At 39.6% G+C, this 15,229-nt stretch overlaps 1 protein-coding gene across 3 annotated transcripts; it reads right to left on the bottom strand.

Moving 5' to 3' along the window:
* Positions 1 to 1,756: 1,756 nt before the first annotated feature.
* On the bottom strand, positions 1,757 to 11,694 carry mpp1 (MAGUK p55 scaffold protein 1). Of its 3 annotated transcripts, none has more exons than XM_080866345.1 (12): positions 11,366 to 11,694; positions 8,272 to 8,400; positions 8,101 to 8,179; positions 7,843 to 7,928; positions 7,651 to 7,719; positions 6,263 to 6,459; positions 5,504 to 5,607; positions 5,341 to 5,421; positions 4,345 to 4,425; positions 4,043 to 4,245; positions 2,538 to 2,612; positions 1,757 to 2,456 (listed from the first exon to the last, which is right to left on the bottom strand). In XM_080866345.1, exons 1-12 carry the CDS (start codon positions 11,516 to 11,518, stop codon positions 2,280 to 2,282), a joined length of 1,434 nt encoding a protein of 477 aa, XP_080722471.1. In that variant the 5' UTR covers positions 11,519 to 11,694; the 3' UTR covers positions 1,757 to 2,279. The 3 variants fall into 3 exon arrangements, with proteins under 3 accessions (XP_080722471.1, XP_080722473.1, XP_080722472.1); XM_080866347.1 differs by lacking the exon at positions 11,366 to 11,694 and adding an exon at positions 9,140 to 9,290; XM_080866346.1 differs by lacking the exon at positions 11,366 to 11,694 and adding an exon at positions 8,533 to 8,625.
* Positions 11,695 to 15,229: the final 3,535 nt, after the last annotated feature.

The following is a 15,229-nucleotide window of genomic DNA, read 5'->3' on the forward strand; positions in this document are numbered from 1 at the left end:
TTACACCTTAAGGAAGTTTAAAGGTCAGCCTTTAAAAATAGTTATTGTTTGTAGGTCTTGAGAGCTCTTGACAGCTGCCCCAAATGTATTACCTTCAAAGATGTTCCAAGTTGAAGATGATAACGAGGCAGAGTTCAATTAATGTACTATAAACCCTAAAAGAGTGGAAGCTGCTCTCGCTGCTGCAGGATCAACACAGTGTATGGAAATCAATGTGCCTTAATTATGTTTTACCTTTGGCTAAAAAATATATATCTATAGTGTTTCCATTACAATCTGTGTAATGAACAACTGTGTTGCTGTGCAAGACTGGGGGCATCCTTGGTAAAATAAATAACACAAAGCGCAGTTAAATTTAATATGATCCTATGTGACACACCAATGGGCTTGTTCTGCTGCATTAATAAACCACACAAACTGAAATACCTTGCAAGACTAAACAAATGTAAGGTTGAAATGGTGAAAAACAGCCCGTTTTCTTTAATTCTCTGCGTTGGGTCCGTTGATAAGGTTCAATCATGATAAAAATGTCACGCTAGAAGAAAATTTAACAAGACCATGTAAATGTGCACTAGATTGCTTGTCTAAAATTTGGCAAATACAACTTATTATGGTGTTTGGGGTTACTGTTACAGAGCTGAAGAATCCTCTTGTTAGCCTGCAGCATATTCTCAGAGGAGCTGTAGGTGCTCACACTCAACCACTTGGTGGCATCAAAAGGCAGCGTTACTTCACTGCCCACCCCCTCACAGGCTAACTATGCACTGGTAACTATCCCCTTCACAGTGATGACCTCAGTCACGATGTGGAACATGTTGTACAGCTGGCACTCAATAAAAAATTGAGAAAACCCAGCTTGTTATTATGATGTTTTGTTTTTTCATTTCGTATGTATAGAAAGCTTTGAGACCTGAACACAGCTAATCAGCTGATGACGAAATAACACCTTTTTTTTTTAACTGTGCAGCTTAAGTTGTATTTGTAGACTTAATAATATGTTTGTTCCTTTTGTTAATTCTTGAAAAGACACAATTTAAATCGGCACGGATTTTCTACGTGTTTGCTTCCAGTACACCATACAGCAGATTTCACTGTCAAGCCTTACCTTTAGACTTAATTTTGATATCTTTCAAATGCACATTGGCTTTAATGACTTAAGAACTAAACTGTGTCATTTATTTGCACACTCATAAATATATCCATCCATGGAGTGACATGTTTTAATTTCAGTCTGTACGCGTTTGCTGCCAGGAACTCTGTGCAAAACTGAATTGGAATGAAATTCATTGTCATGTACAGCCTGTAAGTGTTTATCCCACAGTGTGGATGAGGGACGAATTGCAATGTGGTTGATACAGGTGCATTGCTCGTATCCTACCATTCAGACATGCACGCCTTGATCTATTATTGATGGCAGCCCTGAGCTATGATGCGCTCTTAAATATTCAGGCAGACATGACCCTTTTGCACCCCCACCCCGCCACCCCTGCACTACATCTAAGACCAAAATGTTAAGAGAGATTTGAAGTATGTGTTACGTCTGCCCTGTTATGCTGAACCAATTTAGGCAGAAAAAGTCTAGATGACACCGAAACAATAAAGACTAAACCTCGACTTTTATATTTCGGTTCAAAGACACCCTTTCATGTTTGTGATCCAATGAAGGGAGATGACCTAACGACAAGCAAACTGTCAAAATAATTCCACGAAAGGTCTGAGAAACAGCTTTTAACGTAAAACACATTCAAAGACTCAATTGCAACAGAGATGGGAGATTTATTCTTTTGTTTCAAAGTGCCTTTTCTAGTAACATATGAGGTATACATTTTTGCGAGGCTCTAATGATTCAGCGAAGGGTTTTCTGTGACAAACAATGATATATGGCACTACACTCACAGCATGAACAATTTCAAGATGTGCCTGTTAAAACTCAGTTACGTCAGAGTGAGCATTTCATTCACAGTTATCGCCCCGTTTTGCTTTTTTTTACTTTCCAAATAATCCCAAAGATGTGCGGCACCAAAACTTCACCAGTTAGTCCCTGAAGCACAAAGTGTCTAAACAGCCAAAAAAACCATCCCTGGTGAGGCTCTCGACTCTCTGAGATAACCCTGTCTACATATTGCTTCTTTTTAAAAACGCAATAGTGCAAAAAAATCTCTGTGACAATTAACATTTACCTAAAAGTAAGCCCACAGACATGTGGGGCATTGCGTAAAGGAGTGATATTGCACTGCTATTCGACAAAAAGAAGGTATCATAGTGGTGCCAAACATCTTTCAGTACACCCATGACACAGGCACCCACTGAGGGGTGGACGTGGCCCGCTCCATGGCCTCCTCCACACCCTTAACACTTTCATCCACGTCGTTGTTGATGAGAACCACATCAAAGAAGTGTCCATATGTGCTCAGGATGGCGTCTGACTCTTTCTGGATCATCTGCAGATTTTCCGTCTAGGAGAGGAGATGTAGATGATTAGCAGTTTGTGGTTGGGAAATTTGGGGATTTTAAAACACTTGGATAAGATGTAGTACCTGGGGAGCGGTGTTGGTCGGTGCAATGAAAACTACCAGAGGTGCAAAATCAGCTGTCCGCAAGAGTTTCAAGGTCTGCAAGAAGGATTTAGTGGTAGTTTAGAAGCACGTACATCAGTGGGACAGCTTATGTTGAGCAGTTTGAAGAAGAATTTGGAGAGGCAAGGCGGAGATGGTTTAGACATGTGCAGATGAGGGAATATGGATATTCTGTACAAGAAATGTTGAATATGGAGCAGTGTGTCTACTATCTATGTGTTGGTGTTGTTCCTGTATCATCACAACAACGTTAGTTTTGAATCAGCGTCGCAACTGAGCAGTTACATTGTTGTGATGTCATTACACTGCAAGGTGGACTTTCAAGTTTGGTTTGCTGTTAGACAAATTTAGGTTACTCACGTTGCTTCACCAGTGATAGTTTTTAAAAGCATAAGCTAGCTTCTTGTCTAATGCTAACTGAATGCTCAGACAACGTCATTTGTCAGTTGCGATGTTGATCCTGAACTAATGTGTTGATGATGTAGGAACAATGACAGCTTCGTCCAAGATGGGATATCAGATCATGTAATATGAAGCTGCCAGGCAGAAGGAAAGGAGGAAAACTACAGAGGAGATTTGTGGATGCATTGCAGGAGGACATGCAAAGGGTTGGTGTGACAGTGGAGGATGCTTGGGATGGGGTGAAATGGATTCAGATGATCTGATGATCGGCTGACCGCTAAAGGGAGCAGCCGGAAGAAGAAGAACTGATGAAGTACAGCGCATTTCACACATTTGATACTTTAAACATCCTCTAAACAAGACAAGATAAAGGCAAATATGAATTGTTTTTGCAGTGCAAGAGACTGACTCAAAGCACAGAAGGAGCAGCTTTTCCTTCACTTGTTAGCCCAGTTTTATTTGAAAAATAATTTGAAAAATGAAATCGTTATAAAAATCATACGTTTACCTGTAAGGAGTGTGAATTTCATTCAAAAAGATGCCTTTTGAGTCATTATTTAACAAAAGGGGATTTTAGGGGATTTTTAATAACTACTTCAGTCTAGACTATCCTAAAATATACCACATTATCACTTCTATACACTGTGCTGCATGAATATGAGTACAAAAGCAACTCACTGCAGGAGAATATAAAATTATCATCTTTGGTTTGTCAAAGGTGGATAGTAGGTTTAGCAAACACAGCTATAGCTACTGAAACAATAGCTAATAATATGACTGCTGAATCTGCACCATATTACTTTAACAATGTGGTTAGGTTAAAGGGCAAAAAGTTAGATTGGATATGCATTTTCTTTCCATTTGAGTGAAGCTAATTCATGTAGGTGAATATCTCAATTCTAAAGAACTTTAAGAAAACAAAAAAGCTCTCAAATTAAGCATAAAAACATTTAGTGAGTTTATGCAACTCTGAGAAATGGTAAAATAGCACTCCAGGGCAGACACAGTATTCTTTATTTAGATCAACTGCGTTGATGCTACATGAAAAGAAGTTTGGCGCTAACCTGTGGTTCTATATCCAGCAGAGCGATTTTGCCCTGCGTGTGGATCTTCTGAATGGTCTCAATTTTGGTGCCAAACATGAAACCCTGGAAGCTGCCATACTCCAGCAGCTCATTTCCAGAGATGCTCTTGGTCATGGCTTCATGGGAGATGAAGTAATATTCCTTTCCATTCTCTTCATCCTTACGTTGGGGTCTGGTGGTGTCTGCGCAAGAATGAGAGTTAAGAATTAGTGAGAATTAGCCCACGGATGGTAACAACCTGCACCACGTTAGAGGAATAAAAAGGCCATCAGTCTACTTACGTGGTGAAGGGTATGAAAACTTCTCGGGGTATCGTGTCAACAGTGCATTCTTAATATGACTCCTTCCAACACCAGGTGCCCCTGAGAAAAAAAGGCAGAATTAACAAAACAGTGCTAATTTTTTAAGGAAATTTTAATCAGACCCAAACTGTGCTAACTATGCTTTCATTACCGTTGATTAAAGATATACTTATATGCAATTTCAATGAAGACACAATCTATGTTATTTTAACTTCTTGCTAAAGCATATTAAAGTTACTGTTACTTAACACATGTGGGCTAAAAGTGTAGGCTCTCAGCTATTGTAGTCCACTATTTTACAGGGAATCAGAGCTAACTGGACTCAAGTGACTCAAAACGGTTTGATAGACACATCTGAGCTATTCCTGTGTTATATCTCATTAATTTAAGCAGGCAAATAGTCTACAGCCGATTCCAAGTATGGCATCTGTTTTTGGAATTTACTGTTGTGAATCCACAGCATATATTCAAAAGGGCTCTCGATGCAAGTAAAGCAAGACATCCTTACACATCAATAGCAGTAGCATTAAGCGTGGCCTAACAGCTCTCACAACAACAACAACAACAAAAAAAACCCCAGACCATGCTGGCAAAATGCATCATTAACAGACCTGGCAACCCATTAAAGAAAACAGTGGTGAATAATCACAGGATTCTTTTGATGCTAAAGACAAAAAAGCTGCACAGCTGCGCACAGCTGCAGTAAAAGTCTGACAAAAAATCGCAAACAAAGAAAATTTATTCTTTAGTTATGATCATGGGTTCCAGACTTCAGGCCTTCATTGCCCACAGAGGATTCTGGACAATGTTTTAACAATGAACATCTTATTATTTCTGAAACCCAGGAAAAAAGTGACTGATCTGAGGACTGTGCACATTTTCTGCATCTTGCTTGTTTTATTTCCTATTGCGGTGATGTGGAAAGCAAAAGGCAAAGGTTACAAACTTATAATATAACTGAGCTAGGAAGCTTACCAATAAGGACCAGTGTTTTCCTTTGAAAAGCTGGGAGCCGAACAACCTCCTCATAAGAAATCACATCCAGCTGGTCAAAAACTGCAGAAGAAGATTATTTTAGGTCGCACTAGAGAAGAAATGAATGAAACTGTGGGACTGAGAGTTGCAGTGTTCTACTTACTAGAGCTGTGTTTAGCTAGGTACTTGTCCTTGCACTTCTTTTTCTTTCCAAATGGACTGCAGGACTGAGTGCCCTCTTTGGCCTTGCTTTTACTGGCCACCCTCCTGCAGGGAAAACAGGTATTTAAGTTAGCCTGAGAATATCTGGTACAGTTCACTCTGTATTATAAATCAGCCACGACATTAAACCAGCAAACCTAGATCGTGTACATCCCTAACATGATGTCAAAAGCGCTCTGACCACATGGGGCATGGAAACTGCCATTCTTAAGAGGATCTTGTGGTTTTCTATCAATAGATCCTTGGGGTCCAATGACTTGAGAGTTTGGGTTTTGATGGACTGAGCTTAGCCTGGCAGAACCCGTGAATAATTGTTTTGGTTGAGCTTTGGGCAGTTTGAAACCCAGTCAATCTGGACCAGTTTTATTCTGGTGGTGGGGTGCACTGTACTGTTTGGAGAATGGAGATGCCAGGCAGGACACTTTCCAAACAGAACATTGCAGTAATGGCAGGTATGCCCCTCCCTGAGGCTGGAGGTTTCTTCCTGTTAAAAGGGAGTTTTCCCTTCCCACTGTTGCCAAGTGCTTGCCCATAGGATGTCATCTAAATGCTGGCGATTTCTCTCTATTATTGTACCTTACCTTACAGTTACGTTAAAATATAAAGTTCTTTAAAGCAACTATTGTTGTGATTTTGGCGCTATATAAATAAAATACAATTGGATTGATTTGTGATGTGATTGGTATATTAAAGAGTTTACCATTCTTGGAGCTCTGGAGAAGGTATGAGTCCAGCAAAGTCAGTAGCACTGCTCTCCACTCTGCCCTGCCACCAGTTTGGATCCTGCTTGTTGATGATCTGAATGATGTCCCCAGTCTGAAACTTCAGACCTGCCTCTTTGCATGGGATGAGGTCATCTGTGGCAGGGTCATAATTGAACTGAGCCCTCATGTACATCTGGAGATTGTGAACAAATCTTATTAGTTCCCCTGGCAGTAAAAGAACTAAAGATTTACAGTTGGCATTATGTAAGGTACTACTGATAACCTGCTGACCTTACCAGAGTGTTCAGTTATCACCCAACACTTATTTAAGGTCAGCCGGGAGTAAAGTTCTAATCTGTAGAACTTAATAGTTTATCTGAAGTCTACGATTCTGTGATTCTACTGATAACTGTGAATTCACCCTGAAGTAGAATACTAGTAAACAATTTCATGATATGATCTTGGACAGCTCCTTTCAAACTGTGGACATGGCTACATTTCTAACCAAGGGACAAGGTCTACTTGTGCGAATAAATAACTGTAAATAAGTAACTGTTTGTTACTTTTTATATCTCAGGTTAAAATCCAAAGGGTGCAAACTATGAGGAAACTGTCAAAGATCATAGCAGGAACACATGTAGGGTCCCCTCAGCGTAAATGATTACTAATGTTAGTAGAGTCCATGAACATGTATTTGTGGTTTCCCCAAGAGACTCCAGTAGAAGTTTACACAAGCTTACACCCCAAAATGTGCACAAACATTGATGCACTGGAGTGATCTGGGTCACCAAAAATGCTGTTCTCTGTATGGAAAGCATATTAACAATGCCTACATATTAATGCAGTGCAATCTTTAAAGTAAACTGCCATCACTGACCACAACAGGGACGAACTTTGATGCTGAAAAAAGAAATATATGTCAATTCTTTTAAAGCTATTTTAAGTTGATGTCGTCTGTACTTAAAAGTATGTTACAGGGCAGCCATTTTTATGCCACAAGAAAGATGTAAATGGAGAGACATGCTGTGGTCACTAGATGGCAGAATGAAACACACTACCAATGTGTTTCATGTCAAAAAGCAACAATGAGTGATGTTCTTAACATTAAAGCTAGGTTTATAGTCACCTGGTTTGTTCACTGACTAACAGCAGATTCACCTAAACAAAATCATTGTAAGCAAGTAAGATGCAGAAGAAAAAGACTGCGAGAAAAGTGACCAAACTAATACTTGACTGTGCTCTAATATGACCAGAAAAGCCTGCTTTCCTGGATTCACTCATGCAAATCTCAAAAGTCTCTTGGAGAGAATAAATATGAATCAAATTATTCAACATAAGCATCACAACACTAAAGCTGTGCATAGTCTGTCGGTCGTATCGTTACCTCGCAGATTCGGGATCGACTCTTCATGTTGGGTATGATTTTCATCGTGACGACTCCATTGGTTTCTCTCTGTATGTAAAATAGAAATGGATTTATGTTTTTATAGCACTGCCGAGTTAAAATGAAGTGCAAAAACTGTGATTCAGTATAGCTCCAAACATAAATGGAAGGACTTAAGAGCTGGTGGTTTACCAGGATCTTTTGTAGCTGATCTACAGTTTGGTTTGTCACAGTTTTTCCATTGATTTCTGCTATTTCATCTCCTTCGTGTATAGACCCTGAAAAGACAAAGAATGCAAACTAGATGTCTTACTGATCCTCCAGTACTATAACAACTAATCAGGACATCAGATAAAACTCCCTCGTGACACACTATATTAATATCTTTTCTTGCACAATTCCTGCAAACTGTAAAAAAACAAAACAAAAAAACAAAATGTGCTGAATCACCTTGTCTGTGAATCATCCCTCCATGCAATATCCTGGCCACCGTGCATCGCTGTTTCTCGTTCAGTTTCAGAGTGACCCCCTACAGACACAGACCACAGTCAATGAGGAGGAATCATTTCTTTCAAATTTAAAGCAGGAGTACTGAGTGAACAGTCGAGGCTGATTACATACCATTGGCTCTGAAGCACTCTTTTCAAACGCCACTTCTTTCATCCTGGGAACCTCTGTGCAATTTCTGTGTCCAGCACTGCCGTTGGTATAAAAGTCAGCCCCCTGATTCTCATAGTTTTGCATAGCTGCCTGTTAAAATGAAGAAAGAAAACAAATGAATCACATGACATCACAGGAAATGAAATTAACTAAAGAACAAGAAGCCTCCCATTATACAGGGAACCGAATTCACTATTCTGTCAGATCAGATCATTAGCTTACTGCTCTTTCTAATAACGGCGGCGGACACTTTCTGCCCTCGTGAGCACAACAGCTACGTTTCCTTTGCACTTTCAACATATGTTCAAAGTTGAAAATTAACCAGACATTAAAACACACTTCATTAACCACGTCCACTCATCTGGTCCACCAGGTTCGTGTGGTCATGGATACCAGCAGTGTGATGAACAAAGCACTGATGTAGCAAAACGAATACACTACGAAGCATGCTGCTTGAATGTTTGCTACAGAAATCAAATGTGTAGATTTGTGCTATTCTTTTACACCAAAAGCGTAGCAGGACAACCTCGTCTGAGTTATTTCCCGAGTGTAAGCATCGCCGTAAAAGAAGAAATCCACGTAGCTCCCCTGACAAATCAAGACACTACGGAATTACATTAAATCTACTGAGTACAAGATAAGATACCACGTAATGACTCTGTGAGAGTAAAGTGCCCTCCAGGATCGGGCAATGAGTGCACCATATCAAAGCTTTTATAATTTGTTCACTTAACTGACATCAGAGAGATGATTGCCTGCATCAGCAAACTTTCTTGCGTGAATATGACACATCAGCACTGCTTCAGCAAAAAAAAAAAAAATTATCTACCTTCCATCATCAGCATTACAATAATCCAATCGTTATCACTGTCCACCTCACCAATAGCTTTAGCTGCTCTAAAGCCAACTCTGGGTTTAGAAACTACTCCTGCACTGATGAGCATCCAGTCAGGTCACTTCTCTGTGAGGTGTGATAGTAATTCATCAGCTGTGTGTGCTGTTAGCCATCGGGAGTGTTGAGCACCAGGAAAGAGTGAAAAGCTGTATAAGAAATAAATAAAAATCTTGATATTCCGATACACGATATGTATCTTCCCTCTCATTTCTTTTCACACACAAAAAAGAATCTGCAATAATGTCCGCTTACTCACAAATCAGTTGAACGTGTCTGAAGAAAGGAGCAGAAATGTCTCTGATCTCTTGAGGAATTAGATTTAGACTAGCACTAAAGGGTCATTTTAATAAAACCCACCTCATCAAGATGTTGACAGTGAGCTCTGTCAGCTCCACCACTTGGAGTGTAACAAGATCAAGATTTAATTAAAGGTTTGAGAAATGCTTCAGTAACTGGAAACAAGCTATCCTTCAACAAGTATGGTCAGGTCATGGCCACAGTTTTAATGCTGGTTTCAAGTTTGGAGGAGCATCATGGTAAAGAAAGAGTGTTCAAAGCGGCGGCTTGTCTCTTCAGGGTGAAAAACAGAAGGTGACAGGCATGTAGAGGAAGACCATCCGTGCCGAGATAAATTAATTCACCATAAAAATCTATATCAGTAGTTCCATTTGCTTTTCTGCACACAGTTGGGTTACTAATATAACACAGAATAGTTGATTATACTTTATCTTTCTTACATGATCTGCTGTTTTTAACTAAAGGAATATAAATCATCAGCCCTCCCCAATGAAGGGTTTACAGGTTTTTGTTTTCCTTCTATTGATCTCTTGGAGAAACACAGTGGGAGATTAATAGTTGACATTTGAACACTGTGTGGTTAATGAGCTTTCCACAAAAAAGGAGGAAAAAAAGGAGGAAAGAACTGCCAAAAGTTCTGCGTGTCCCTCTTATCAACTTGCCTCAACTTGCCTTAAGACCTTAAATGCCTTATTGTTTATCTAAGTAGGGCAGTACACAGTTATTAAGCATGAGATATTAGAAGCATAACTCAGTGCAAAGGAGCAAAAAAAGGGAAAAAAAGTAAGAAAGAAAGACACAAAATATGATTAATCAGCCTTAAACACACCATTTAAGATAATGCCCTCGTGACCTCAGTTAGAGACATGCTGATTAACACAGATCAGAAAGATATGTAGGCAAGATTGCAACTCAAGGCTATTGAACTGCAAACTGCTGATGTCAGGAATAAAGTTTCCTCTCTTTCACATTTCCCTCAGTGGCTCAGTGCTGACTTTTCAAATTCTGAGAAGGCACCGGTCTCCTGCTGGAAATCAAATCCAGGTCTAAAGTGTGCCAGAGATTTAACTCTGGCTTTCTCCCTTCCGACATATTCTAAATGTTTTCTGGGACATCTTTTCAGTCATACTTATTAGCTTAGTCTTTGTTAGAGGCAAAGACAGTATTTTCATGACATACTCCAGGATCTTTAAGGGGAGGAAAATGCAAACAAGTTTAACAGTGTGCTTGGCAGTGTGGTGTAAACAACTTTTACTTGACTGATTCCTGAGCAGAGGCTCAGGGTAAGCTGTAAGCAAAATTACACAATATGTTTCAAAACTGTACGAAGGCACAGTCCCAGAAACGACTTCACAGCTGACATGTTACTTCTTTATGATCTTATTGCCGCTCTTAAATGCGTTCATATCACTATAGCCCAGCTGGTTAGTGAGACAGTTCATACTACTCTGTGAAATACAGGAACATAGTCTTATGATGGCTAAAAGAAAACCAACAAAAAAAAAAACCCTTCCCTAATGTTTTCCCCGAGTTGTCAAAATACTTGCGTGAATTTGTGAGAAATGGAGAACTGAAACTGCCACAGCAATGTCTGCTGATTTCAAGCTGAGGCTGACCGATAGTGCTGAGCAATGAAGAAGCTGCTAACACAGTAAAGATCTAAATGTTCTTTGTTTAAGAGATCAACACATTCAGCTGCTGCAGTATGAAAACATAAACGGGTCTATTCTTAGAGATCTTGTTCGGAAATAAACAACGATCACATGTCCCCGTATCTGCTTCCCGGAAGCAAATAAGAACAGCGAAATCAGAGGGGTCTAAATAAATTAATAAGGTATATATATACAAAAAAGATCATCTTACCTTGTCAGACTTTGGTTTGTTTTGAAGGAGCTGCTCCAGGTAGAGATCGGAAAGGGCTGTCCGGACGCTGTTCACGGACTCCAGTGTGACAGTGGGATCGTTTTTATTGGATTTTAACGTCATCTTTCCCGTTAGATAAAAAAAAAAAAACATACACAGTGAACTCGATTTGCCCCCTCGATCAAAGTCCTCAAGACACTGGCCACAAACTGCTGATAAGGAGTGACTATGAGATAAGTCACTGTCGGAGATAAAAGTCCAAAGATGTGATCAGCAGTAGGTGAGGTTCATGCGATAACTACTGCAGGGACACCGCTGACAAAGCAAGTAAACATGCATCTGACTGCTGCTGTGCTCTGAGGGGCTGGCTGCTGATGCGTTCAAGTTCCCCGTGCGAGCTCAGGAATCTCATTATTAAAGTTATTATCACAAAATGAGCGGAAATCAGAGAATTACAAACGATAATGTAGCGCTTCTTATTGTTATTTTCTTTGGATATTTCTACGTTGGCATCGTATATCCCTATTGATCTATAGGCTTTCTCTAAACTGCGATGCTTATTCAAACATCATCTACCTATGTGTCACAAAAACCCTTTTAAAGATTCTTTGTTTATTTTTCGTTTTATTTTTTTAAAAAGAGTACAAAAATAATTCAAAACCGGTGCTAAATAAGCCTTTGGAATCTGATGGGCCAACACGGAAATCAATTTCCATTTTGAGCCCCACAAAATGCTAAATGTCCCACAGGCGGAGAATGCAACATTACCGCAGCATTTTCAGCAGGGCTACCCTCTCAAGCTACAGAGAAGCAAAAAATAACGTAGTCCCGGTGATTCCAGCAGCTAGCTTGCAAGAACTTCAGTTTGGAACATAGTGTACCCAGCTGCAGTGTGATAGTCTCTCTGTGCTAATTTAACAAACAAACAAAAAATAATCAGTGGGAAAGTCGAGTGATCCTATTACTGATACATTACTGAGTGATTACAGATGACATCAGTGTTGCAACATGCACACTGCGTGTGATTAGGTTTAATACAGTGCAGCTGTGGGAGACTGTGAGCAGGAAGCCCCGTCCTTAAATGGCCTGTCTATTTCCACTGTGTACTCATACAACATATACAAGCATGTATGCAGTCTTTTTGACAGGTGAACTGAGGGCTGGTTCACAAAAACACATGGATTTCATCTCCTTTACTGTTTTAATGAACTTTAAATAGATTTATATTACACCGCTTTCAATTCAATTCAGTCTCATTTATATAGAAAACAAATCACTATATCTCAAGGAGCTTTATATTGCAAGTAGACTACAATAATAAATAGAAAACTCGAATAATCAGAAAACCCCCTAGCAGCAAGTCTTGGGTGACAGTGGGAAGGAAAAACTCCCTTGCAAAAAGAAACCTCCAGCAAAACCAGGGAGGGGTAGCCATCTGCCGTGAAGAGAGCAGAGAGAGGATAGCACAAAAGACACACATGGGAGACAGCCAGAGTTTAAAATTAACGATGAAATACAACATGGAGAGTGAAACAGAAGTGAGTGAAGAAGAAACAATCAGTGGATCATGAGAAGCCCCCAGCAGTCCGGAGCTATTGCAGATTAACTAAGAGAGGGTTCAGGTTCACCCAAACCAGCCCCAATTTGTTGAAATAGGAACATTTTAAGCCTAATCTCAGAAAAAGAGAATGTGTCTGTCTCCCAAATGCAAACTGGGAACTGATTCCACAGAAGAGGAGCCTGAAAGTTGGCTGAATCTTCTTCCCCTTACCGCCAACCAGTCATGGCAGATGGCTGTCCATCTCTGAGCCCAGTTCTACTCCATTTAAAGGGAGTTTTTCCTTCCCACTATCACCAAGTGCTTGCTCACAGGGGGTCATCTAATTGTCGGGGTTTTCTCTCTATTATATGGGGTCTTACCTTACAATATTGGTACATAATGGTGCTATATCAATAAAGCACAATTGAATTGAATTGAATTGAATTGAATTGAATTGAATTGAATTGAATTGAATTGAATTGAACAGAGAGAATAGCCCTGTACACTCAGAATTCATCCTACTGCTTCTATCAGCTGTCACATCATGATACCCAGCTTTATTCATTTGTGAAGCCAGAAGATACAAATCAACTAGCTAAACTATAGACATCTCTTAAAGATATAAAGGTCTGGATGACATCTACGTTCCTTCTTCATACTTTTCTCTTCTGATCATTCTGATACAAATTAATCCTGGTTTTATCCATAATTTTTTTTTATGGAGCCACGCCCGGGGAGGGTGCCCGAGGGCGAGCGTCTGGTGGCCGGGCACAGCCCGAAAAAGGGACATGGGCCCATCTTCCTGCAGGCCCACCACCCGTAGGAGGCATGTAGGGGTCGGGTGCAATGTGAGCCGGGCGGCGGCCAGGAACAGAGGTCCTGGCGGACCGATCCCTGACTACCAAGACTGGAAATTAAAAGATTAAATTAAACCATATTAGACTTTCCAATCATTTGAACCATATAGAAGTTACCAGGCTATTTCATAATGTGGAATATCACGATAATAATTTCATGTTATTCAAAAATTTAGATGGATAGTGAAGGCTGATGGGTTTGCAGTGTTGTGGTGGATTGTGGTAAGTTAGGTCGTGGGTAACTACAGAGATATTATAAAATAGAGAGCAGTGAAAGAACTGTGAATTGTATTGGAGAGTTTTGTGACAGCAAAGATGGTGATAAAAGTTTTAAAAGTTTATTTGAGGACAACATCAGAAAACATTTAATTTGATCAAATTTGACTTGACATTATATGCAGTTTTTATTTCATTAAAATAAAAGTTAAATGAAAGTGCCCAGATGTTTCGGCATGTCTGCTGACTAACGGAACTTGCTTCCAGAAGGAGTCAGCAATCCGAATATAAGAATTCCAAGTTTGACCTTCATCCCAGCTGTTTAGAGTCGTGTCCCATCTGTTGTTTCTGTGTTGGGCTAAATAGTGATTTCTGGTGTTTCTGTGTGTTTTTTTATGTGTGACATCTTATATTATTAAATAAACTGTAATCAACAGGATTTATGAAGGGTTATTATATTTTTAAAAAGGACCTGTTTTTAAGGTTTTTTTTTTATGTCTCTGCAGTGTTGTACCCCATTATAATCAACCCAGTCCTTTTTGACCACTCAAAATATCTTTATAAAACGATTCCTTTTTTTTCTTCTTTTTTTTTTTTTTACATTTATTTTTATTTATTTTTTTGCAATTCCTGCCCTCTTGGGCTGATCTCTCTTAAAAAGCCATTTTTAATGTCAGTGATTTTTACTGGAATAAATAAAAGAGTTATAAAAGTATTTTTAACAACAAAAAAAAAACAAAAAATAAAACAACAACAAAACAGATTGCGGCTTCTACATTGTGGCAGGGATATTGTTTCTGGCTCAAAGTGACTTGATATCATTCATGAAAGATATATTTGACATATGTTTCACAGATTATAGGCCAACAAGTTATTTACAACAGTTTAAATACGGACAAAAGTTATTTGGCAAATACCGGAAATCACTTTTTGGAACTTAAAGTTCCCCACCTGCCAAAACCCTCTTGTATATGCAAAGTATAAACAAACCACGAGCTGCCAACTCTTTATTGCGTGGCACAAAAAAAACCGTGTAGTAAACAGGAGGCAAGGAAATAGGTATTAAGCCAGCTAATGAGTTTAAGCTCCCCGATGGAGTGCCAGTTTCAACTCCAGAGGGAGCCAGCAAGCATGTTTCTATCAGCTGTCCACTCACTAACATGACCCGGACTCTTACAGGTCGGCAAGCTACATTTGGGCTTCATTTCTGTTTCTCCTGCAGATATCCATCAGGTTCATAAAAAGGCTTCC

Source organism: Rhamphochromis sp. 'chilingali', assembly GCF_963969265.1.
Source record: "Rhamphochromis sp. 'chilingali' genome assembly, chromosome: 19".
Lineage (NCBI taxonomy): Eukaryota > Metazoa > Chordata > Actinopteri > Cichliformes > Cichlidae > Rhamphochromis > Rhamphochromis sp. 'chilingali'.